We start from the raw sequence: 25,775 nt of genomic DNA, 5'->3' as shown, positions 1-25,775 counted from the left end.
CCATCCACTTTGAGGGATAATGGAAGGTGTGAGAGAGACAGCAGTGAAAGGGGCTGAGCATTTTTTTTAAAAAAATATTAGGGATGATCTGACCACAAAATAAAGGTAAATCGCCAAGTCCGCTGGCTTTTGTTTGGGATTATCCCAGCTGCGAGGGTCGTCATGGAAACCGGCAGAGGTGCGGCATCTTAGCTCCCAGCCTGGAGAGCAGAACTGGAAGTTCCTCTGACGTGAGCCTTTTATAAATAGAAGCTGTTTCGGAGCCGGGGGAGCAGGCCTGGAAGCCCTGCCTTTGCCCGGTTGGGAATGGTCCTGTTTCTCTTCTCGGCTACGCAGGGTCTGATGAGGCATCCAGAACCGGTTCTGGAGAAGTCCAGAAAATGCTCGACTTGGGGTCTGAAGTTGCCAGAGACAGACACCGAAGTCCACCAAGGTTGGGTATGAAAAAAGGGAGGTGGGGCGGGGGTCATTCGTTGGCTTATATCGGGGAGAGGACTAAGGCTGTCCCGGGACATTCAAGACGGCATTAGGGTCTGGTGGTGTGGCTCAGTGGTGGAGCGTCAACCCCTGAACCAGAAGGTCACCGTTCAGCTCCTGTCAGGGCCCATGCCCGGGGTGCAGACTCAGTCCCCAGTGGGGGCAGGCAGGAGGCAGCGATCAATGATTCTCTCTCATCATTGATCTTTCTCTCTCTCTCTCTCTCTCTCCCTCTCCCTTCCTCTCTCTGAAATCAATAAAAACATATTTTAAAAAAACATGCCAAGGTAAGAGATGAAAAAAAAAAAAAGACAGCATTAGGAGTCTCTCTGTTTTGTCACCTCTGATCTTGGTGACATCTGGGGACAGATCTGCATTCCAAGCCCCCTCCTGGGGCAGCTGAGGGTGTGGGCCCCGGGACACCAGGACTCACAGCATCCCCGTCACCCTCCACATCCTTCCCATTTCAGTGCCCAGAGAGACGTTGCTTTAGAGCAGTGGTTCTCAACCTTCCTGATGCTGCGACCCTTTAATGCCGGGATCCAACCCCAGCGGGTCCAGGGGTCCCCAAAGGTGTAGACGGAGTCGGCGAAGAAGGAAGGACACGGAGACAGCGTTCAGTTGATCAGCAGCCTAGCCAGGATCTCCAGCCAGGATCTCCAGCCAAGTTCTGGTCTGGATCTCCAGAGAGGTTCTGCTCTGGATCTACAGCCAGGTTCTGTGTCCATGGTCTCTTGCTAGGTTCTCCAGCCAGGTTCTCCAGGTTCTGCCAATTTCTGTAGTCAGGTTCAGTCCAAGATCTTTTGCTATGTTCTCTCGCTAGGTTCTGACTCTAGGTTCTGAGGCCAGTTTCTGTCCAGGATCTTTTGCCATGTTCTCTCCAGCGAAGTTCTTCTGTCTCTAGAGAACGTTCTGTGTAGGTTCTGTGCCAATTTCTGTCTTTCTCTCTGTCTCTTGCTGTCTTGTTACATCTGTATTTATACCAGTTGATTCAATCCTATCAATCTCTATTACAAAGGTTAGGGCGTTTCTTATCTCCATTCCAGGGAGTAAAGATTATGTAGCTTAAGCATGATTGTTCATAGTTAAAGTGATTAATTTCCCACCTGGCACTTAGTTAAGAGGTTTTATTCCCTCCCTAACTTCAGGGGAAAATCCCTACCTGGGGAAACAACCTTTCTCAGAGACCTTGGTTAAAACACATAGTGCCAAGAAGGTGAGCAAACATATTAAGAACAGTATGCCATATATGCCAGGTCCCTTGAAACAGCAAGCATGGACCGGCTCCCGGCACTTTAATACAGTTCCTCGTGTTGTGGTGACCCCCAACCATAAAATTATTTTTGTTGCTACTTCATCACTGTAATTTTGCTACTGTTAGGAATCGTAATGTAAATATCTGATATGCAGGATGTATTTTCCAGGGGCAGTTAGGGGCAATCAGGCCAGCAGGGGAGCAGTTAGGCATCAATCAGGCTGGCAGGGCAGTGGTTAGGGGCAATCAGACAGGCAGGCAGGCAAGTGGTTGGGAGCCAGCAGTCCTGGATTGTGAGAGGGATGTCTGACTGCCCTTTTAGGCCAGATCCCACCTGGCCTAAATGGGAAGTCAGACATCCCTTGAGGGGTCCCACATTGGAAAGGGTGCAGGCTGGGCTGAGGGACACCCCCCCCCCCCGCCCCATGCACGAATTTTGTGCACTGGGCCTCTAGTCTATATATATAAAAGGCTAATATGCAAAGTGTCCCCTTGGGAGTTCGGCTGGGAGAACGGGAGTTCAATTGCTTGCTATGATGTGTGCTGACCACCAGGGGGCAGCCCAGAACATGGTGGGTGATTATCAGCAGTGATGGCAGGGCACTGAGGAACTGAGGGAAGGAGGAGGCGGGAAGGCCGGGAGGTGGGGAACCTGATGGCCCTGATTTCTGGTCAGGCCTAGGGACCCGACCAGTGCACGAATTTCATGCACCAGGTGTCTAGTTGAAATGTAACCTCGGTGAAAGACAATCCCATTAGAAATGGGAGCTGGAAGTGATAAAGAGGGAAGAGTGGGAAGGGTCTGTGTTCCATAGCAAGCCCAGAGCGAAGGCAGTGGCTGCCTGCGCATTCCTCTCTTGTAGCTAAGACAACGCTCAGCACCGAGAGGTCACAGAAAGGCTGCGGGGAAGGTTCCCCAGGGAACGGCCTCTGGGGAAGGGAAATGCGGGGGCCTCTCGCCTCCCCTAGCCCCTACCCTCTCTCAGGCCTGCATTTTGTGCTTTTTGCTTTTTCACCATTTCAGTGTTTTCCACTAGTATTTATTGTGACTTAAATGATTGATCCCTGTAGTACTTATGCCTTGCTAGACTGAGTAGCAACTAGCTAGATGGGAAAAGAACTTATATGCGCACACTCATCAATGTGCAGGTATCTAAGAGTCCAGGATGCTTTATTGCTTTTTCCTCTGACACATCCAGGATGCTCTGCGGCCGTGCAGGCAGACATGGCACTTCCTGTGTCCCGTGCTAGAGTGTGCAGTGGCCAGGGGGGCCGGGCAGGGATGTCCCAGACACGCAGCTCGGTGGGCAGAGGCGCCTGGCACCTGCCCACCCGCCATGGCTCTGCAGGCCCCGCCCGCCGCTCCCGACCGGCCTCCTCCTGCCCTTTGCCAGTTTCTCACTCTGCGCAGACAGGAAGGGGCTGGAGGGACTGGGCCACGCATAATGCAAATGCACTTCTGTTTACGGTGAATCATCCTGAAGGTCAGACAGAGAAGGCGGAGCTCTCAGCCGGGGCAGCTGGTCCCGGGTGGAAAACAAGAAGGCAGAGGGGCAGCAGTTGCTGGGGAGAAGCAGTGGCCACCAAAAGCCTAGCCCAGGAACACCCACCAACTAAAGAGCCATCTTTTATCACCAGAGGAGGAAGTGAGTAATTTGGTTTCGGCGAGGTCCAGCCAGCCGTCTTACACCTGGAGCAAGGCCGGGTACAAGCAAGCTGACCAAGCAGGGGCGTCGAGGCCACAGCTCATGTCGGTGCCGTGGCTGCTGCCCTCGGAAACCCAGGAGCAAGCACACGCTCGTGCATTTGGATCTTGAGTGCGATGGACACGGGACACACAGCACACGGGGAGGCATGGAATTCGTTTTTTGCATTACATTCTAAGCTCTGATTACATTCTCACTTTTGTGAAAGAGTAAACACATTTTAAAGTCTAGAGATTCAGAGTTTTTATTTATTTTTCAAAAAATCCTCACCTGCCTGGCCAGTGTGGCTCAATGGTTGAGCATCAACATGTGAACCAGGAAATCGCCAGTTTGATTCCTGGTCAGGGCACATGTCTGGCTTGCGGCTCTATCCCCAGTGTGGGGTATACAGGAGACAGCCAATCAGTGATTCTCTCTTATCATTGATGTTTCTATCTCCCTCTCTCTGAAATCAATAAAAATATATTAAAAAAAAATCCTCACTGGAGGATATGTTTTCATTGATTTTATTTTTTTAAATATATATTTATTGATTTTTTTTATAGAGAGGAAGGGAGAGGGATAGAGAGTTAGAAACATCGATGAGAGAGAAACATTGATCAGCTGCCTCCTGCACACCCCACGTGGGGATGTGCCCACAACCAAGGTACATGCTCTTGACCGGAATCGAACCCGGGACCCTTCAGTCCGCAGGCCGACGCTCTATCCACTGAGCCAAGCCGGTTAGGGCCATTCTCATTGATTTTAAAGAGAGGGGACGGGAGAGGGAGGAGGACAGAAACACTGATGTGAGAAACATCAATCTGTTGCTTCCTGGGTCTGTGCCCTGACGGGGATAAAACCTGTGACCCTTCAGTGCACGGGGTGGCGCTCCAACCACTGAGCAACACTGGCCAGGGTGAGACTCAGAGGGCTGAGTACACGGATGCCAACCATTCCGGCCACGGCTGCCCCTCGCACAGTGCTGTTGCTGGCCTTGGGTTACCGACGCCAGACAGTGCAGATGCTGGGAAACGCAGAGGGGGCTGAACTGCTCCCGGAGTTCCCGGTGTCTAACCCCCTCAGCTTCTCTCCCCATCACCCCTCTCCCCCTGGTCCCCCCACCCCCAGTGGCTGAGCCACACCACTGCCGACTTAGCAAGAAAAGTATAGGCTATCCAATTACATGTGAACTTCAAATAAACAAGCTTTTTTTTAGTATAAGTGTGTCTCGCGCAGTGACAGGGCATGCTGCCATTTATCTGGACCCCAGGCATCACGTGGGTACATGGGGTCAGCCAGGGAACCTACTGGATCCTCCAGAAACCCTGGCACAGGCACAGGGTGGCTCCTCACCGCTGCCCAGCCCGCCCGTGGCTGGCAGGTGCGAGCCGCCGTTCCCTGGGTGAGAGGGAGTAGCAGTGGCCCAGGGTCCGGGGTTGCAGATGCCATCAGAGCAGTGAGAGGAGGCGCAGCGGCAGCCCCCGGAGGAACAGCCTAAGGCTATTCCAGCTTCTTGTTTAGAAGCGAAAAGCCATCACCAGCTCTGCTGATCTTGACCTTAAGGAAGTCACTGAACCCCCCGGGTGCCAGCTTCATTTCTGACACAGCAAACTGGACGGTGTCTATAGTGACCTAATACGCCTAAGAAAACAGGATTCCAACGTTTTAAAAATATGTTTTTATTTATTTTAAAGAGAGAGGCAGGAAGAGAGAGAGAGAGAGAGAGAGAGAGAGATTGATTGGCTGCCTTCTGCACGCCCCCTCCTGGGTATGGAGCCCACAATCTGGCGGGTGCCCTGACTGGGTATTGGAACGGTGATCTCTTGGTTCATGGGTCGACACCTAACCACTGAGCACCACCGGCCGGGCTCAGAAAACATGCTTTTAAGCAGCCAGGCCAGTGGTCAGCAAACTCATTAGTCAACAGCCAAATGTCAACAGTACAACGATTGAAATTTCTTTTGAGAGCCAAATTTTTTAAACTTAAACTATATAGGTAGGTACATTGTTATTAACTTAATTAGGGTACTCCTGAGGTTTAGGAAGAGCCACACTCAAGGGGCCAAAGAGCCGCATGTGGCTCGCAAACCGCAGTTTGCCGACCACGGATGCCAGGCAATGCCTACACAAGGTCTGCAGTGGAGCTGTTTTCTCCTGATGTGCAGGGACTAGCCCCTTCCCCAAGTCGCCTCGTACAGGAACCCGGGGGGAGCTGCTTCCTCAAGAAGGTGCTTTGGGCAGAGAGGGCTCAGAGGCTATGGATCAACTAGTTATTCCCCCTCTGGCCTCCACACACAGCTCCAGGGGACTCCCACCCAGCCCCGTCCAACCATGGCCGTGACCACCAAATGCTGGCGGCGAAGCTGCCTTTTCTCAACGATGGGCAGCAGAGTGCGTTTGGATGTGACCTTTACAGTTACCTTACAGCGGTTCTCAACCTGTGGGTCGCGACCCCTTTGGAGGTCGAACGACCCTTTCACAGGGGTCACCTAAGACCGTCCTGCAGATCGGATATTTACATGACGATTCATCACAGTAGCCACATGACAGTGATGAAGTAGCCACGAAAATCATGTTATGGTTGGGTCACCACATGAGGAGCTGTGTTTAAAGGGCCAGAAGGTTGAGAACCGCTGCTTAGAAATTACACAGACGGGAGACGGAAGTCTCGGGAGAAGGCTGGGCGGCGGGCTCATGCTTTCAGTCACCACCGGCTCCCACTCCGGGCTCCTCTCTGTGGCTCCGTGTCCGACCAAACAAGCCTACACCCGAGTCTTCTCTCCAGCGTCCGCCAAACTACTATTCCTCCCCCAATCATTTCATTTTTCCAATCAGGAAGAGATGAAATCGGAGGGAAAAAGCAAATTGGCTATATTTACAGTCACTTTTGGACCAAATTCCTACCCAGACCCGAAGCTTAGGCAAGGATTTTCTTCCTCTTTGCTTGGCTGGTTCAGATCTCACCCACCCCCATCCTGTACTCGGGAAGTAAGAACCACCGTTTATGGGCTGTCGGCACTCCAGTGAACGATGTGGGCCTCCTCTGCTCCCTGCGTGCGACCTCCTTCCTGACCCGTGATCCACGACGATTAGGAAAAGCAATAAAATCACAAAACCTCACTTTTGATCGATGCATTCCTGCCAGCGGGAGATCAGGTTGTCCTTACAGAATATCTATAATTAGATTGACTTTGGAATTTGGACCGCTGCATTGCGTGGAAAAAAAAAAAAGCATAGTTTTAAATCACCATCTCACCATTTCAGAAGGATCTGGAGGGATGAAGACGCTGTGAACAGGATTAGAGCTGAAATCAAGGTGTTTTGAACCAGGTTATTTATTGCAACACTGTCCAATAGCTAGTTGAGCAGTTAGGTCCTGTACAAATGAGGGTGGTAGTTGGAGGTCACCAAACAGTTTTTTCTATCCCAATAAGCAACAACAGTGAAAGGGAATAAGGTATTCTGATGCACATTAGGGACTCCAGGCCCCTCACAACACCTTGAGATGCTATGAAGTTACAAGCTGTATGTACTATGAAGTTACGGCCCCTATATATATATTAGGGGCCGGGTGCACGAAATTCGCGCACTGGGTGTGTGTGTGGGGGAAATGCCCCTCAGCCAAGCCTGCCCCCTCTCACATACTGGGAGCCCTCAGGCGTTGACCTCCATCACCCTCCAATCACAGGATCTGCCCCTTGCCCAGGCCTGATGCCTCTGACAGAGGTGTTAGGCTTGGGCAGGGGACCCTCATTTCCCCCCATCACTGGTTCTGCCCCCAGCCCAGGCCTGATGCCTCTGGCCCAGGCATCAGGCCTGGGCAGGGGACCCCCAGACCCCTCTGATTGCTGGCTCTGCCCCTTGCCCAGGCCTGATGCCTCGGCCAGAGGCGTAGACCCCCATCACCCTCCGATCGCCTGATCGGCCCCTTGCCCAGGCCTGACGCCTCTGCCAGAGGTGTCAGGCTTGGACAGGGGACCCCCATCTCCCCCTGATCACTGGCTCTGACCCCCGCCCAGGACTAAGGCCTCTGGCCCAGGAATCATGCCTGGGCAGGGGACCCCCATCTCCCTCTGATCGCTTGCTCCACCCCCCACCCAAGCCTGACGCCTCTGACCCAGGCTTCAGGCCTGGGCAAGGGGACCATCATATCCCTCCAATCCCTGGCTCCGCCCCCCACCCGGGCCTGATGCCTCTGGCCCAGGCATCAGGCCTGGGCAGGGGACCCCCAGCCCCCCGCCCAGGCCTGATGCCTCAGCCAGAGGAGTTGACTCTCATCACCCTCCGATCACCAATCACCGGATCGGCCCCTTGACCAGGCCTGAGGCCTCCGGCAGAGTTGTCAGGCCTGGGCAGGGGACCCCCAGCTCTCCGCGGTTGCAGGCTCCACCCCTGCCCAGGCCTAACGCCTCTGGCCGAGGCATTAGGCCTGGGCAGGGGACCCCCAGCTCCCCGCAGTTGCAGGCTCTGCCCCGGCCCAGGCCTAACGCCTCTGGCCAAGGCATTAGGCCTGGGCAGGGGACTCCCAGCTCCCCGCGATCTCCCGCTCTGCCCCTGCCCAGGCCTAACACCTCTGGCCGAGGCATTAGGCCTGGGCAGGGGACCCCCAGCTCCCTGTGGTTGCAGGCTCCACCCCTGCCCAGGCCTAAAGCCTCTGGCCTAGGTGTCCGGCCCGGGCAGCGGGGACCCGCAGTGGCAGCGGGGGGCGCTGCGATCACGCGGGCTCCACCCCTGCCCCTGCAGGATGCCTCTGGCTGAGGCGTCCAGCTCGGGCAGCGGGGACCCGCAGCTGCAGCGGCCCCGCGATCGTGGGCTCCGCTTTAGGCCGTGGCAAGGGACCCCTAGCTCCCGGGACTGCCAGCTTCGACCGTGTCCAGCTCCCATCGCTGGCTCCACCCCTACTTCCTGCTATCACTGGCCAGGGCGGCAAAGGCGCCTGATTCTCTGATCATGGCTGGGGGGCAGGGCAAAGGCGGCCTTTGCCCTGCCCCCCAGCTCTTTTTTTTTTTTTTTAAACAGTATGGTCTTTTTTTTAAAATATATTTTATTGATTTTTTACAGAGAGGAAGGGAGAGAGATAGAGAGTTAGAAACATCGATGAGAGAGAAACATCGATCAGCTGCCTCCTGCACATCTCCTACGGGGGATATGCCCGCAACCCAGGTAACATGCCCTTGACCAGAATCGAACCTGGGACCTTTCAGTCCGTAGGCCGGCGCTCTATCCACTGAGCCAAACCGGTTTCGGCCTGCCCCCCAGCTCTTAGCTCCCCCCTGGGTTTCCGATCACTGTCAGTGGCAGGGGGCTTCTTCCTGCTTTCCCTTTCGCCTCCCTGCATTGTGCCTACATATGCAAATTAACCGCCATCTTTGTTGGCAGTTAACTGCCATCTTAGTTGGCAGTTAATTTGCATATAGCCCTGATTAGCCAATGAAAAGGTTAGCGCCGTACGCCAATTACCATTTTTCTCTTTTATTAGTGTAGATGGTCTCCGACTTATGATGGTTAGATTTAGATGTTTTTGACTTTATGATGGTGTGAAAGTGACACCCGTTCAGGAGAAACTGTACTTCAGATTTTGAATTTGATCTTTTCTCGGGTTAGTGCTATGCCCTACGATATTCCCTCCTGGTGCTGGGCAGGGGCGGCCAGCCACAGCTCCCGTCAGCCACACGATCTCCAGGGTAAACAGATGATACCCCAGTGCAGCACTTTGCAACCAGGAGCCAGTTTTTAACACATGCAATGCCTCACTCTCCAGCCAGGGCACCGACTCTGTTCCATTAGATTGTCAAACAAAAAAATGACAGTAGCCCAGGTGTGAGTGCCTTGCATTGAACCATAAATATATAGATCATTTAATAAGAGTTGAATCTTATTGGACACATCACATAATAAGGCTGCATCTGACTGGTTAATTCTTGGTACCAGAAATCCTTCTATACAAGTAGAGGCACCAGATTTTTTAAAAAAGTCACTTTGGAGCAAAAAGGATAATTACTAATATTATATGTATTTTTGTAAATCAATAAAAATTGTACCTTTTTTGTGTCAGATCATCAAGAAATATGTTTTTTGGTGTGCTGCCGAATTTTAGTAATTATTTGTGTGCCGTGAGGTGAACAAGGTTGAAAATCGCTGCTACAGGGCAGTGTCAAATGCATCTTCAACACACGATGGGTTTCTTGCCATGTGAACCCACCGTGAGTCGGGGGGTAACGCTCCTCAGAACCAGGGGGAGAGATACCCACGGGCTCCCACACCTCTCCTCTCGGTGCCTGAACTCAGCGATGTCTACCTTTTACTAGAATTCCTTAGGGAAGTCTTCAGCTCTGTAGCTAGGACATGAGGCTCAATGATAATTCTCTTTGAAGTTGTTAGAATAGCAGACAGTACCAGACAGACCCCAGGTCACTAACTCTTTCTGAGGATGAGGCAACGTGATACAATGGGCCCAGTACTGGACTTTGCAGTTACAAGACCTGGACTGGAGGGACTGTGTGCTCACTGATTAAGCATCAGAGGAATAAACGTGAAAACTCTATGACGCTGCAGAAAGGACACAAGGGTGGGTTAACGTTGAGCCAACAGAAATGAACCCAATATAAGTACGTATGTCATGTGAATGGGAAGACAAAAATTCAGTCTCCCTATGGACTGGGAGTGAATGCCACAAGCCAGCTTTAGCCGAACAGGTTGATAGCTAAAGGGCTTGTTCTGTCCCACCTTCTCCTTTACCTCTTGGTTCCTACCCCTTTCCCCCATATCCTCCCTTCAAGTCCTCTCCGCGTAATACACACATTCACAGCGTAAAGGAAACCTCCCGAGGACTCGGATTTTTAAATCTAAAGGAATGGATTACTTATTTATGTATTTGAAAAGGAATGGATTTCTAGAGCTACCATGCCAGGCAGACCGGGAGGGCCTTTGAGAGCAGGAGCCCTTAGGAGGGGACCTACTGGACTTCCCGAAACAGACCGCTATCTCCTGTGAAGCCAGGCCAACTTCTGAAGGATTTTACTTTGAAGCAGTGTTTCCCAGCACCCCCAGACCCAAAGAAACGCTCTGAGACACTTTGTTGGTGAAGATTTTAAATTACAAGCTTGACCGGTCACCCTCCAATACAGTTCTGAAGGAAGAGTAGTTACAAGCAGTTGTCGGAACTTTCACATGGCAGGAAAGATAACATCAGGGTAAAGCTGGATGAATGTTTCACCTGTGCGATCACAATGCTTTCACCACCAGATGGGATTACTCCACTTCATGCAATGAATGACTATCACGGTTTAAGCGGTGCCCTACTTGTTCCAGTCGCGATTTTCATGCCCATTTTAAGTCAAGACATCACCACACTGAGCTCCTGAGCTCGCCTCACCCTCCCTGGGAAGCGTGAGGACACACCTGGTTCCTCTGAGACTCAACTGGACCCCCGAGGACCCAGGTGTCACCTCAGTCCTCTCCGCTCAGCGTCGAGGTTTCCAGGAAACCTTCGGTGTGGAGTGGAGGTCCTGGCGCCTCCAGGCAAATGAGACACTCTGGGTACGTAGGACTTTCATAGCGACTCAAGGGGAGAGCAGGAGGAAGTTTTGATTTATCTTCACATAAAACCGTCAGAAATCAGACTCAGAAATTCTCATAACTAGGAACCAAGAGGGTGAAACGGAAGAGGGTTGTCCATGACGGGGCCACCCCGCACGGCAGACTTGGTGAATGTCTGTTATAGAACCATCTAACATAGTACCGTTGACATTTACATATTTTACATACAGTTTGAATACAAATTCTTAAAATTTATAATAGAACATTAAAATAACCTTCTAATAAAATCAGCCTTAAGTATAAGGAATCTAAATTTCAGTATCTTGTATACTTCTAAATAAATATCTTTGATCTATAATCCTTGAAAATATTAGTTTATGGTGACATGAGACAAGTCAAACAGTATTATGAGTGAAAATCAAACATCAATTTAAAAAGAAACAAGCCTAAAAACATGAGACATTGAATTTATAGGAAATCAAAATACTAAGTACACAGTAATTAAATATCTACATTGCGAAAACCGAATGCATGCTCAAAAACACACTTTCAACACATATAAAAAGCCCTTCAAAATTCACATAATCTAAATAAATAAGCAGAACATGAAGGGGTACTGTACCAGCCAGTAACAACTAGGAAGTAACTTCTCCCTTTTTCTTTCACGTGATTCTGACAGAAAAACATGAAGTAATGATCACTTGCTAAAAAACTATAATTCATGTTCTGATTCTTTTAAAATGCTGCCTATGTTATAAAAAGCCACAGCAAGGCTTCGACCTCAGAAAAGGAAATGCCACGTAACTGAGAGATTTAAACAAAATTCAGACATTTGTTTATTTAAGACATGATTGACTTTCAGCTTAATGACCCCGTAAAAGGACTAACTCGAGCCTGTGACATGAATGCACGTTCAAACCTCTGAATGCACGACCTGCTAACACTGAGTTGTATGGTGATTTACTTTCATTTGCCAAAGTATCTTTTTAACGCAAGGCCAGAGTGAAAACCTCTAGAGCAGGAACTGGTATCTCATTATCTTTGTATTTCAGCTCCTAGACTCCGAACCTAAGAGGTGCTCAGTAAGCGTTTGCTGAGTTGAGTCCAGCATTCATCATACTCCACCAGGCCTCGAACCCATGCTGAAACGGCCTGCCCGAGGCTCAGAGGGAGCTCTTGAATGTCACCTCCAGGTCTGTAGTTAATTCCTGGCTTGTTAATCAATTGCTGCAGACCTGTCACAGCTCCTCCTTCCAGGGCCAACATCTCTACATCTCCTCGGTTCCACAGTGAAACCTGCTCTAAAGATTTGTGCCTGCACATCTATAGTCAAGTTAAAAGAATAAAGGTCATTTTTTTGTTATTTTGCGTTGGGTATTTGCTCATGATTAACTGAAACACATGCACGCACCCACGCAAACACGCATGTGCACCCAACCATTCCACAAAGGGCGACCAGAACGTGTAAAGGACGCGCAAAGCCTCGCTTACACAGCGCTCCAGGCCAACTGAAAAGAGACATGGACACATCGGCACCTCCTTTCGATCACACCCACACTTATTGCGTGATGGCTGGAAGCGACGTCTTTGGACCAACTCGTGGGAACCAAGTGTCATTGTCAGCTTGACAAGAAGCTAAGGACGCGTGGCTGCAACACTGCCGTTTAACGCAGCGCGGCGGCCCGCGGAGGCGGCTGGAGGAGGCTGGCCGGGCCATTCCTGCCCCCACGCGCAGGTCCCCGCTGCTCCCTGCGCGATGGTGCCGGTCCCCCTGGGCCGCCTGCTGAAGCTGCTGTTGCTGACGTCCCGGCTCCTCACGGGGCGGGGCGCGGTCCACAACCCCCCAAATCAGAGCCGCCTGGAGAGTGAGTTCCCCGCGGCCCTCGCTGCCCGGTGCGGTGCAGCCGCGGCGGCGCTAGGAGAGGCGGACCCAGTGCTTCAGCTCCGCCACGCCCCGCAGCAGCTTCGAGTAGTAGAAGTCCACGTTGTCGGCGAAGTCCGTGCACACGGGCGACTCCAAGTCCCCGAAAGCGCAGTACAGGGCGGTTCCTCCCACGCTGAGCAGAACCGTGGCGACGCACAGCAAGACCAGTAAGATGCAGGAGCCACTCCCAGCTTCATCTGCAAACAGGAGAACAGAGGGCGGCTCAGTGGCACAAACGGGAAATCCACGCGCCCACGGCCTGCTCCGACTAAGAGACAGGCGTTCCTAATAGTCCTCTGGGGACAGAGGCTCGGACGCCACGCCAGGCGCCTCCGCTCTGCAGGGCCCTGCTGATTAGCTGCCCCACAGGACACGCTCCTGTGCCGGTCCGCGCCCCCGCAGCCTGTCCGCGCCCAGTGTGAAAGCAGCTCCCCTGCACATGAATGTGGTCACTCCCATGAACAAAGAAGGAAAGCGAAAGGCAGTGCTGCTTCGATGTGCTCACAGCATTGTTTAGATACACATTATAGACTCACTACTGCAGGATCTTGGCGCTGGAATCATGGGACCACCTCACCTTAAAGCAACGTCAATTTGGCATTAGACAATAAAAAACGACTTTGGGTGGGATCACTCTCACATCTTAATACTCAATTTCATTCTTATTGTTTAGTGGAATAGTGAAATTCCAGCTAATACAGTGATTTCTTTGTATTTTGCTTAATAACTCGGGCAGTTTAAAAAATATTTTTATTTCAGAGAGGGACGGGGAGACAGAAACATCAATGATGAGAGAGCATCATTGATTGGCTGCCTCCTGCACGCCCCCACTGACGGGAAATCAAACAGTAACCTCTTGGTTCCTGGGTCCATGCTCAACCATTGAGCCACACAGGCCAGGCTGGCAGGTTTGATTTTAATGAAAATGCCCACATCAGTCTTTCTATATTGAGGAAATATAGGCCATCTTCATGATCATTCATTATTAAAGGAAAATTTAAAAATATTTGGAAAGGACTAAAAAGTTTTATAATCAGCATGATGGTGTGTCATTGATGAGGGAGTATCACTGATTGACTGCCTCCTGCACGCCCCCTACTGGGAATCGAGCCCTCAACCCCCTTGACCAGAATCAAACTCGGGACCCTTCAGTCCACAGGCTGACGCTCTATCCACTGAGCTAAACCAGCTAGGGCCATATTGGGGCACTTTTGAGAGTGAAAAGGAATGTTAACTGAAGACAATGCTGGGACAACAGGTGTAGACCAGGCTGCCTCAGGTCATTTAGCCCAGCACATCACTCCCAGGGATTTAGCCTACAAATCCGCACAGCACACTGTATCATATTTACAGGCATGTTTGTAACAACAAAAAGTTGAGAAGAGCTTAATCATTTCAGTTACAATGGAGCAGTTAAAGTGTGGGGCATTCATATAATGGAATACTATGCAATTGTATGAAGTAAATTAATATGTTCTTTCATAGGAAGATGTCCAAGATCGATAAATTAAGTGACATAATAGTACATAATGAACCCACTTGTGTTTAAAAAAAAAAGATGTGTGTGTCATTGTGTCTATACTGTATGCACATTTGCAGATGCATATACAGAATGTGTCTCAAAAGGATAATAAGAAACTTCTTTCAATATTCGGGGCAAACCAATGAAAAAAGAACTTATACTCTTCATTATTGTCTGAGTTTTCTCATCACTAGCATATTACTTTGAGAGGACTTTACAGCCATATGTGGATATATTACTCTTGTGAAAATTCAAACACCTGAGTGTAAGGGACCCTCCCTTTCTCTCTTACCCAATCACACCCCTGTCCCAGAGGCAAACACTGGTGATTTTGGTGTGTATCCTTCCAGGTCAAACACAGAGGGTTTCAGGATTTTTACATAAATAGGATTATGTTATCATATTGTTCTGTGATTTACAAATTTATAGTTTAATAGATTTTAGTAGTTAAATAAATTTAATAGTTTATATGTATACTAGAGGCCTGGTGCACAAAATTCGTGCAAGGGTAGGTAGGGTCCCTAGACCTGGCTGGCAATCAGGGCTGATTTGCAGGGTGACTGGGGGGGTGACCAGGGGGCCCCCACTGGCACCCACCTTGGCTGGCCTGGCACCGCCCGCTCACCAGCCCTGCCCCCCGCTGCTGCTGCTGGTCGGGGCCTGTGGGCTCAGGGCAGCTCCTGTGTAGAGTCTCTGCCCCCTGGTGGTCAGTGCATGTCATAGCAATGGGTTGTTCCACCATTTGGTTGATTTGCATATTAGGGTTTTATATAGATAGCAGATATGGAAATTCATTTTATACAACTACAGATCATATCAGTCTTGTGTGTGTGTGTTGTGTCAGGTCAGTATTTTTACCATCTTTTCTTCTTTTGGCATGAATCCCTACCATCACCTTATTTATGTTAATAATTTATGTATCTTTCCATATTTTCCTTCATAGTCATATAAATAGTTTACCTATAAACATGTATTTGCTTTATCTATGTGTTGAAACACTGTGCAGAGGCACATGTGGCTGCTGGTCTAGGATGAGAGGGCCACTAAGAGAAACGGGACTGTGAGCTCTGAACCCAGGGTTCCTCTGGGAGCGGGACCATTCAGGGCCCATGAGAGCAAACAAGAATTACGCATTTTATCTGGAGGAGAAAGTGAGAGTTACGAGCAAGGTGCAGAGCTAAAATGAGGGGTAGGAACAGATTATTTCCAAGGCTCCTAATTGTAGGAATCTGGAAACCTCCATCACTTTATGCCATACTTAGCAAGTATATCTACATGCTCACACTGTTATTTTATAAACAGGAGAAGCACACACACAGGTTCTTGGCTATCTTTCCACTCACTCTTGTTTGCCTTAGGGAAACCCTAGCAAGTACCTGGTGCCCAGGAGGAAAGTCCAACAACAGCACCACGCTAAACTGCTGCCCTCGAGACACCTCCTTCTACGGAGTCAAGAAATCACCGAAGAGAACAAGCTTGTAATCCATAAACGTTTCCCACACACAGGAGATAGGACAATTAACTGCTGCCGAAAAGCAGACAGAAATAGCAGACTCACTAAAACCCCAGAGAAACCATAAACAAGGAAATGGAAATGAGCTCTGAACACCCAGCACTGCCTGTGGGATCGGAAGGCCAGGAGTTGAATTTTGCAGCCTGTTCACTGATTGGAGCAAGCACAGTGCCTAGGGATCTTTAAGAACCGACGACAGCTCAGTTCTCTGCTTCTTTCTACAGTGGTTCTCAACCTTCTGGCCCTTTAAATACAGTTCCTCATGTGGTGACCCAACCATAACATTATTTTCGTTGCTACTTCATCACTGTCATGTTGCTCCTGTTATGAATCGTCATGTAAATGTCTGATATGCAGGACGGTCTTAGGCGACCCCTGTGAAAGGGTCGTTCGACCGCCAAAGGGGTCGCGACCCACAGGTTGAGAACCACTGTTCTAGAAGCTAAAACAACTATGCCCACATTTCCTTTTACAAATCCCGTCACCTTCCATCGGGCACTGACCCACTCTCAGCAAACACGGGAAGGGCCCCCGTGTCAGGCACAGGGCTGAGCGGTACCCACCCTGGTCCAGGTTATCGTCCATCTCCTGGAACCGCACCCTCCGCTTGGGCGGCTTCTGCTGCATCGGGGCAGGGTGGTCGCCCATGGCGCCGTTCCTCTTCTTTAATATGGAGACCAGTCCCGCAGCAGGAGCAACCTGGCAGGGTGACAGGAACCACTTGTTAAATCCGGGTGGGAAACATCCATGGCATTTTACATGTGACGGTAACAAGGCTGATTCAATTCAATGGGCATCTGAATTTCCATCGTGGACTTAAAATCACAGTTCATCGTCAAAATCCAACAGAATATGTCCGGTTCTACGCCGATGACGGCCAAGCATGTCTGACTCGGCTTCTCTGAAGCTGCGAACTGGCTCCGGGCCAGGCAGCACAGGGGCAGCGGGCTGAGGCCAGGCCAGGCCCCTTCCCCTGGCCTCGGAGCTCCCCCTCCCTGCTCAGTACCCTGGAAAATGGTCACTTACGATCCCTCGTTGCTTAGTCATTGGTGCTGGGTTTTGCTTTATAACAGAGGCTGAGCATCTACCACTGCTTTCTTCATTCGTCGGTAATTTCCAAGAAATAAACACGTGAGACCCAAGATGTATTGGATACCCACTTTCAACATCACAATGAGTGCTGCCCTCCTTTCCTCTGGGAAATGACGCATTTGCTAAGGAATGCTCGATGCTCAGAGAATTCTAAGGATTCTCTTCCAGACTCCCCCAGGGCCAGCTACTTGGGGCTTGTTACTTGGTAGTGTGCACAGGCTGGCAAACCATGGCTGGTCGGTCAAAGGCCCTCCGCCTATTTGAATGCAATGAAAGTCAATTGGGACACAGCCCATTCACCTACAGCTGCTTCTGGGCCACCATGGCAGAACTGAGTAGTTGCAACAAACCCCAAAGTCTAAAATAGTTACTATTTGACCCTTCAAAAAAGGCTGCTGTCTAGTATCTCCCACCAGCCCCGTTCCCTGTTTCGTCTGGTTTGCACTTGGGATTCCTCTCTCCTGCCTCCACCCAACCCCCACCCCCTACTTGGGAACAAAGACAAAAAACCAAAACCTTCGCCATTTAGGAGTGACAAGGCTCTGAAGTACAGGGAGGATGAGGAAGGATCCTTGGTGGAGCCAGGCCAGGAAGCAGGAGGCCTTGTCAAGGTCCCCTACGCAGCAGGCTGGTTCACAGAGGGTAGCCTGCCAGCCGCCTGCCTGGGCAGCTGTGGGTGATGGCATAGGTGGGCATTGTGGGCCTAACACTGCAGAGGTCAGCGGCTGGCTGGCATCAGATCCCTGTGAGGACTGCAAGCTTGTCATGTCATTTAGCTGATCGATGGCATAACACACTAATATGAGCTCCCGTTCCAGCCCGATAATGTGCTATGCATACATATTACAGATTCTATCAGTTCTTTTTATAACTCAAAGCTTTTAGGGCCAAACAACTCATTACAGTCTTCTACGGGGCTTTCCTGAACACGGGCCTACAGAATCCATTATCTCAAAAAAAAAAAAATCGATGTTAGCAATTTATTCTTTTTACAGGAAATATGTATTTCAGATGACGTCTTTGTGAGAAAATTAAAGGACTTTGGTGACATTAACATGGTAAGTACAAATATGCAAGAGGCAGCCTTTCCAATTTCGCTTTAGAAAGCAACGTTAAGAGCCCCTTCCATCAACACAGAAAAGTGGTTTGACCAGCTCCCGCGGAAATGGAGAGGGAAGTAAGTCCTAATGGCTTCCTTCAGAGCAAGAGGAGAACGGAAATTGACTCAATGAGCGCATCACTACTACCGATGACGTTTCTGCTTTCAGTCAATGTAAAAAGAATGCGGTTTTCATAGACTATTTTCTCCACAAAATAAAGCCGTACATTTACCAGCAGTGACTGCACATTCCACAGGCGTTTTCAAGTTGCTTAATCACTCAGAATAAACAATCCGAGATGAGCCTGGAGTGGCATTATGCTAACTGTAGTCCTTTGTGATAGGAACTCTGAATCCATAAATTCACGCCATAAAGCAAAAGACACTGCGAGTATGAATGAAGGAATGGCGCAAGAATGAGCAGGAATGTGGAAACCATCTGGAAAGACACAGGATGTGCTTCCAAGTCGGACCGGCCAGTCCCAGCGCAGCAGTGCTTGGTCCTGCTGGGCCTCCTCTGGGTCGTCTGACTCTGAATGTCATGCCCAAGTGGCCCCACCTCATTCACTACGGGTGGCAATGAACATTGGAACTTTTTTAAAGAGGGAAGAGGTCAAATAGGAGAAATGACAGTTGGGTGGGATGGGCCAATATTTTGACACTCTCCCCCACCAACCCTTAATTCTTGATTAAAAATCTAATACACCCTATATTTTCTTTTTATTTTTCAAATATACTTTTATTGATGTCCGAGAGGAAGGAAGAGGGAGAGAGAGAGAAACATCAATGATGAGAGAGAATCATTGATGGGCTGCCTCCTGCACACCCCACACTGGGGATCAAGCCCGCAATCCGGGCATGTGCCCTGACTGGGAATCGAACTGTGTCCTTCTGGTTCATAGGCTGATGCTTAACCACTGAGCAACACCGGCCGGGCACCTACATTTTCTTTCCCACCAAAGCCTGTTGTCTGAAGTACAGTGAGGTCTTTTCCATTTCTGCCTTTCGGTGTTGCTCAGGGCTCTTCTCCAGGTTCTCTCCGTGTCATTTCTAACTGCCCTCTGGCCCTTTAGTCTATGGTTGGAGAACAGGGAGATGCAAACCAAGGAGGAAACTCTTAGGAGACAGGTAGGTGTGGGCCTTGCTATTCTGGCAAGAGTTTTAGGCCGAGGTCTCAGAACCTACTCCAAGGACAGAAATTCCTACTTCCCACACCAAGGCAGTCACGGTTTAAGACACGACTTTGGTAGGTTTTTCCTTAATTCTCTGGTAGCAAGGAAGCCAAAAACAAGGTCTCAATATTAGTTTGGGGTGTCACTCAAAGGACTGCCCAGCATTTCTGTAAGCAGGATGTCCGCTGATTTAGGGCACATGGAAATGTGTCTCCTCCAAACTCCTCTAAAAAACCCACAAACATTTCTATGCCCCCTTTTACCATAATGTTGATATAAGAGGTTAAGAATTTTTAAATCTCAACAAAATAAACCTTTATAAACTAAATTTGGATTTCCACTTGAATCACCAAATTTCTTTGCCACCCAAACAAAATATACCAAGCCCTTCCTTCCATTCTGAACTAAAAGCATAGCTTTTTCTTTAGTGCAAGCTGTAATTAATGTAATTGTCACTGGTGGTACTCTACGAATAAATGCAGAATTCAACAATAACAACACATCCTTCCGGCCTCATCCTCTACATTTGCTAATAAACAGTTCTTCTGCACTTCCCCTCAAACATCAATGATCATCTTAAATAGCATTTAAAGAATGAAAATGTTGTAAAAACAAAATTATCTTGCAATTCTATGGGTACAGTAAATCCTATTGTGACAAAGTAAACATTCAGAGATCTTGGTGTTAGAACTGCCTCCTCACAAAATTGAAGAAAGTAGATGCCAAATAATATCCTTTTAATGAGGTAGGCTTTACTCAGACCAGCACCTCAAGGCTGGTAAATTTTGAACACGAACACATGTTTGGCTTCCAACTAACTCGAGAATTAACATTCCTAAGTCATATTAGCCCATTACGAACATTAGCCTCAGTGCCAGTAATCTCACTGCAGGAGCACATGTGAAGTTTACCACTATTATTCTGCACTGAAGGAACCCGTGAGTCCTCTGCCTGCTCCTTTAGATATGGGCTGTAGCCTTAGCTGGTTTGGCTCAGTGGATAGAGCATCGGCCTGCAGACTGAAGGATCCTAGGTCCGATTCCGGTCAAGGGCACACGCCCAGGTTGCTGGTTCTATCCCCAGTGTGAGGTGTGCAGGAGGCAGTTGATCAATGATTCTCTCTCATCATCAATGTTTCTCCCTCTCTCTCCCTCTCCCTTTCTCTGTAAAATCAATAAAAATAAAAATTAACCTATAATTTAGTGAAACTATACGTCATACAAAGGCATTTACATAATATGTCACATTTAATCCTTATGACTCTAATACAGCATTAGCAGCCCCCTCTGCAGGTGAAGAAGCCAAGCTTAGAGAGCCCAGATGACATGCTTCAACTTGTTGCAGCAGCGACTGGCAGAGTTTGAACCAAACTCAAGATGAAACCTCCTGCCATCTTCCTAATGTGAAGAAGAGCTTACTTTTTATTTTTTTTTAATTTTTTTAAAAATATATTTTATTGATTTTTTACAGAGAGGAAGGGAGAGAGATAGAGAGTTAGAAACATCGATGAGAGAGAATCATCGATCAGCTGCCTCCTGCACATCTCCTACTGGGGATATGCCCGCAACCCAGGTACATGCCCTTGACCGGAATCGAACCTGGGACCTCTCAGTCCGCAGGCCGAGGCTCTATCCACTGAGCCAAACCGGTTTCGGCTAGAAGTTCTTACTTTTAATGACGATTAGAACTTTGCTTATTCTGTCTGACCTGCTGCTCAGCATGATACACACTCTCAAGATGCATCCATGTTGCCACAGATGGCAGTATTTCTTTTGTGACATCAAAGGCCAAGAATCATATTATTTAGCTCATCTGTGGGTTATACACAGAAAGCAACAAAGGAATGAACAGAACAAACAGAAGCTCATTGAAGGAGAAACCAGTACGGCGGTTACCAAAGGGGACGGGGACGAGGCAGAGGTGGTAGGTGCTCAATAAATACGCTGAGTAAATGAATACATACAGAGATAAGCCATTTACATACAGACAAATAGCTTCCCCCTTCAAGTTATTTATTTTTCAAAGTGAACTCAGTAAAAGATTTTAAAAAAAAAGTCTTACTGTGTAGAGGTGGCTGCTATTTAGTCTGTAAAGTCTGCTTTATTGAGCACACAAAAAAGTATTCAACAGGATCCTACCCTTCTGCAATTTAGTGCAGACTCTGTGTGTGTGTGTGTGTGTGTGTGTGCATGCACACGCGTGCGCATGTGTGTCCTATAACAACAAGAAAAGGTTACAGCCCTAACCGGTTTGGCTCAGTGGATAGAGCGTCAGGCTGCGGACTCAAGGGTCCCAGGTTCGATTCTGGTCAGGGACATGTACCTTGGTTGCGGGCCCATCCCCAGTAGGGAGTGTGCAGGAGGCAACTGATCGATGTTTCTCTCTCATCGATGTTCTAGCTCTCTATCCCTCTCCCTTCCTCTCTGCAAAAAATCAATAAAATATATTAAAAAAAAAGAAAGAAAAGGTTACAGCTAGGACTTTAGGAGGAATGGTGCTGCAGCCACTCCCTCGTCTGAAGTTCAGAGGCGCAGTGTGAGGAGAATAAACATTAGGGACTTCAGTGATCAGGGAATGATGACAGCCGTTGGCGTTTACTGAGAGCTGATCATGAGCCGGCACTGCGCTTGGCCCTCTGCATGCTGAAAGGGCGAGACCTAGATCCTGAGCGTTGGGAGGAATTAAACGTATGAAAGGAAGGAGTTCACATCCCGGAGCAGAGCGACACAGAGGTAAAGGTCAGAGGTGACAGCACGCCAGGTGCACCTGGGAGGCTGTGAGGAGGCCCACCTGGCTCCAGCCCAGGCTGAGAACAGGGGAGCAGGAGGAGGAGATGCTGGGAAGGCAGAGTGGGCCCGATGACCACGTCTGAATACCGAGCCATGTAGGACAGCCTTTACCCTGCAGCGGAAAGGTGCTGAGGGAAGAGACTGACAGGCAAACAATAGTGTAGAGCCGTTTAAACTGGCAGTGTGTGCGAGGCCGGGACCCGCGGGGTGCTGTTTCACCTGCAGTGTTTTATGAAGCCGGATACCCTAGACAAGGGTGGGAACCTTCTCCTTTTCACGCTACAACTGTCGTTTCATTCGCGTTTATTGCCTGCCTGGCCCCTGGGGGCATCAGCTGGAGACCCCAGGTTTATGCAGAGCTAACAGAAGACCATTGGGGGAGAAGATGACAGGAGTATGGGCCAGTTTGGGCAGCTGCCGCACAAGTCCAGGAAGAGGCAGGAAAGATGTAAATGAACAGAAGGTTAAAGTGGAGAAGAAGAGGAGCTGGGCCAGAGAATGCCAACCCAGAGGAGCGCCCGCGAACCAGAGCAGGGAGAGGGCGGCTGAGAAAGACAGGCCAAGAGGAGGCGTCTGCACGAGGAAGAGACACAGCCTGTGGGTTACACCTGGGGCGCTGTGGCCACTCACCTAAGTCCCGGGTCCACTGTGTCCAGCGAACCCTCCCTGTTACCGGAGGACCGCCTTTCCTGCTGTCAGGGAGCCGGACCCCGCCCCCTCGAAAGGGCCTTTCTGGGCAGGACAGCCAGGACCACTGTGCCTAAGACCTTCCTTTGTCTGAGATCCACAGAACAGGCACCCACACGATTTCATAAACTCTACTGCTAGTCCCAGCCCCCCACCTTCGGGCATCTCACGGTGACTAGTCTTAACCCCACTTAACTTCCCTGACCCCAGTGATCTATACTCCACAGAAGTGACCCTATTTCGATGGCTTCTTTAAGACAAAACTAACAGCAGCTCTGGGCTGTCATCTTTCACCCCAACAGAAAGTTTCAGGCTATGTCTTCCCCTATTTTGTGTCTGTGAAACAGGTAGATTTGAGATATCTAAGTAAATGTCAATTTAGACGGAAGGTGGGAACATATTTTGCCTTCTTTCAGATTAAAAGTTGTCTTTCCTAGGCGGTTTGGCTTCCCCCCCCAATACCCCCAGCACCTCCTCCCACAGCTCCCCAGCACCTGCCCCCACTGCCCCAGCACCTCCCCCATTGCTCCCACTGCCCCCAACATCTGCTCCCCACTTCCCCCAGCATTTCTCCCCCCTGCACCTCCCCCACCTCCCCCAGCCCTCACTGCCCCCAGCACCTGCTCCCACTGCCCCAGCACCTCCCTCATTGCCCCCAGCACCTCCCCCCACTGCCCCCACTGCCCCCCAGCACCTGCCACACAAAGAGCCTTAGGAAGATCTTCTCTTTTTCCTGAATTTTAAAATCAAAAATGGAGAATGGCATCTTGATCCTCATCCCCTCTTCCTTTTCCCCTCTTTTCTCTTTTCTTTTTGGTTTCGATTAGACTCATTAATGATTAGAGGAAGTTTAACACTTTCCGTTATTTGTAATAATTGTCTTTGTCAAGTACAAGTATCGTTTGTGCAAACCTTGAACTTGTAAATCAATACCATGCGAAAGAGAACACTCGGCGTCCAAGTTAAGGCTTAAAGGCCCACCCAGCACCTCCTAGCCTCACTGCATGTAGACCGTTTCCTTCCTGTTACACTGTTTCAGAGAATTAAAGTCACATCAGTAAGAGGAAGGAACAGAGAGTGCATTCTGTTCCATCTGAGATGGAGAAGGAAAACGAGACCTCCTTCTACGGAAGTGACTCATCTCTGCACCACCCTCCTCGGCCTGCGGATGAGCCGCAGGAGCACACAGCGGTGCCCCGTGCGAGTACCTCCGGGAGCACAAACACGATGAAAACAAGCGACACTCTTCGCAGGGAGCAGTTTCCGTCACCGGGACCCCGCATGCCGAGCCCAGGGGGGCCTTACAAAGGGCCCGCAGAGCGCGGCACACCCACTCCCATCTCCCCTCTCCCGGGGCGGGCGAGCGCTCACCTCCGCGACCTCGATCCTTCTCGCCAGGTCATCCAGCGACAGGCTGCCGTCCGAGGGGGAGGGCGGGTCGTCCTGGAGGCTGTAGGAGGCCTCGTCGGGGGACAGGTCCGGGAGGAGGTCGGGGTCGTCCTCCTCGCCGGAGGGGGAGTCCTCGGCGCCCCGCAGGCACCCCGCCAGGAGGCTGCTCAGGTAGTCCTCCGCCTCCCGGCTGACCCGCGGGTCCGGGTCGCCCCGCCCCTCGGGGGCCAGACGCCCCTCGGGCTGCGGCGGCGGCTCCTTCAGCTCCCGGTGCGCAGGGGGGTCTGCGGGCCATGCTTCGGAAGCATCTGGCAGTGGCAACTGGAGGTCCCTCCTGGGAGCCTGTGCAGGGTGAGCCCCAGGGGCAGGGTGAGCCCCAGGTGCAGGGGGTGCCTGCTCTGGCCCCGTCACTGCCTCGCTGGAGGGGGGCGCCGCGGGGTCTTCCGCTCCGCGGGCCTCCGGGGGAGCCGGCTGCGGGCGGCGGCCATCCTCCCCTGCGCTCTCGGGGGCGAGCGGCCCGGGCGTGCCGGCTGCCTGGGAGGCCGGGGCGGGGAGCTCCGGGGCGGCGGCGGCGCTGCCCAGCGGCTCCTCCTCGGCGCGGTCCTGGCCCGCAGCTGCCGGAGCCGCCCGCCTGGCCGTCTGGCCGCAGCCCGGCCCGCTCCCCGGGGTCTCCTCCCTCCGCTGGCTCTCTCCGCTTGGCTCCATGCCAGGGCAAGTTCCACGCTCTGAAGACGAAGAAAAACAAGTTGTTTTAACATTCGAGACACTTGGTACGGGAGGGCAGAGAGCGGACATGGGAATCACGTGCGACACAACAATGCTGCCACCCTCCGCGGGGAGACACTACCTTCCCCGCTGCCCACTGCGCCTCCACCCGCGGGGCAACGCAGGGTTCAGCCGTGCCCCTTCGTGGCCTTGTCCATGGTGCGCGCACTGACCCGCACTGTGGACCACGAGGCGTGTTTCTCATTCCCACTCGACTTTCCTTGGTGTTGATGACTGACCCATGACTTCATTAAAAAAATCTCTCCTTATGTCTCTCTCAGCTCTGACCCATGTACAACCATGGCAACAGGGAGTCTCCCAGTTTCCAAGCCTCCTCCTGAGGCCTGACCTGGGGCTGCGCCCAGGGGTGCCACGCAGGTACCACCCTGACACCCCCGGTCCTGGGAATCCCGGAGGCTCCATGTTGGACACCTTGGTTTCTGGATCCCAGGTCTCCTCTTCCGTTATTCCCTCCTGGGGAGCGTTTCCTAGGAAAAGGTCCCTGGCCGGTAACCTTTTTAGGATTCCTCACATCTGAAAGCTGTTATTCCTTGGCCCCTAAAACATGGGTCAAGTTTCTCGGTCAGATATTTCCCTCCGATTCTGAAGGAAGGCACTGCTGCGCTGTGTCTGCCTCCCAGAAGGAATGTCGTTTCTTAACCATCTGAATACCAACCCCTTTCACCTACATGTCCTTCCTGGAGGATTCAGATTCTTTTTCTTTCCATCTGGTTGTCCTGAAACTTCACAAAGTTTTTTGTTCTTTGTGTTGGGTACTTGGTGGGACTTTCTTTTAAATTTTTATTTATTTACTTTAAATATATATGTTGATTTCAAAGAAGAAAGGAGAGGGAGAGAGAGATA

At 50.5% G+C, this 25,775-nt stretch overlaps 1 protein-coding gene across 1 annotated transcript in view; it reads right to left on the bottom strand.

Annotated features, from left to right (window-relative positions):
* Positions 1-10,497: 10,497 nt before the first annotated feature.
* Positions 10,498-25,775, bottom strand: part of CNST (consortin, connexin sorting protein) — a 75,256-nt gene continuing 59,978 nt past the window's right edge. Inside the window, exons 9-11 of the mRNA XM_081114394.1 lie at positions 24,129-24,871; positions 16,482-16,617; positions 10,498-13,080 (exon numbers count right to left, since the gene is read on the bottom strand). Coding sequence (XP_080970520.1) covers positions 12,875-13,080; positions 16,482-16,617; positions 24,129-24,871 — 1,085 coding nt within the window. The 3' untranslated portion in view covers positions 10,498-12,874. The remainder of the gene's footprint in view (positions 13,081-16,481; positions 16,618-24,128; positions 24,872-25,775) is intronic.

Source organism: Myotis nattereri, assembly GCF_964212035.1.
Source record: "Myotis nattereri genome assembly, chromosome: 20".
NCBI classification, from domain to species: Eukaryota; Metazoa; Chordata; class Mammalia; order Chiroptera; family Vespertilionidae; genus Myotis; species Myotis nattereri.
The sequence above is the reverse complement of the archived record's forward strand: the minus strand, read 5'-3'. Positions and strand labels throughout refer to the sequence as shown.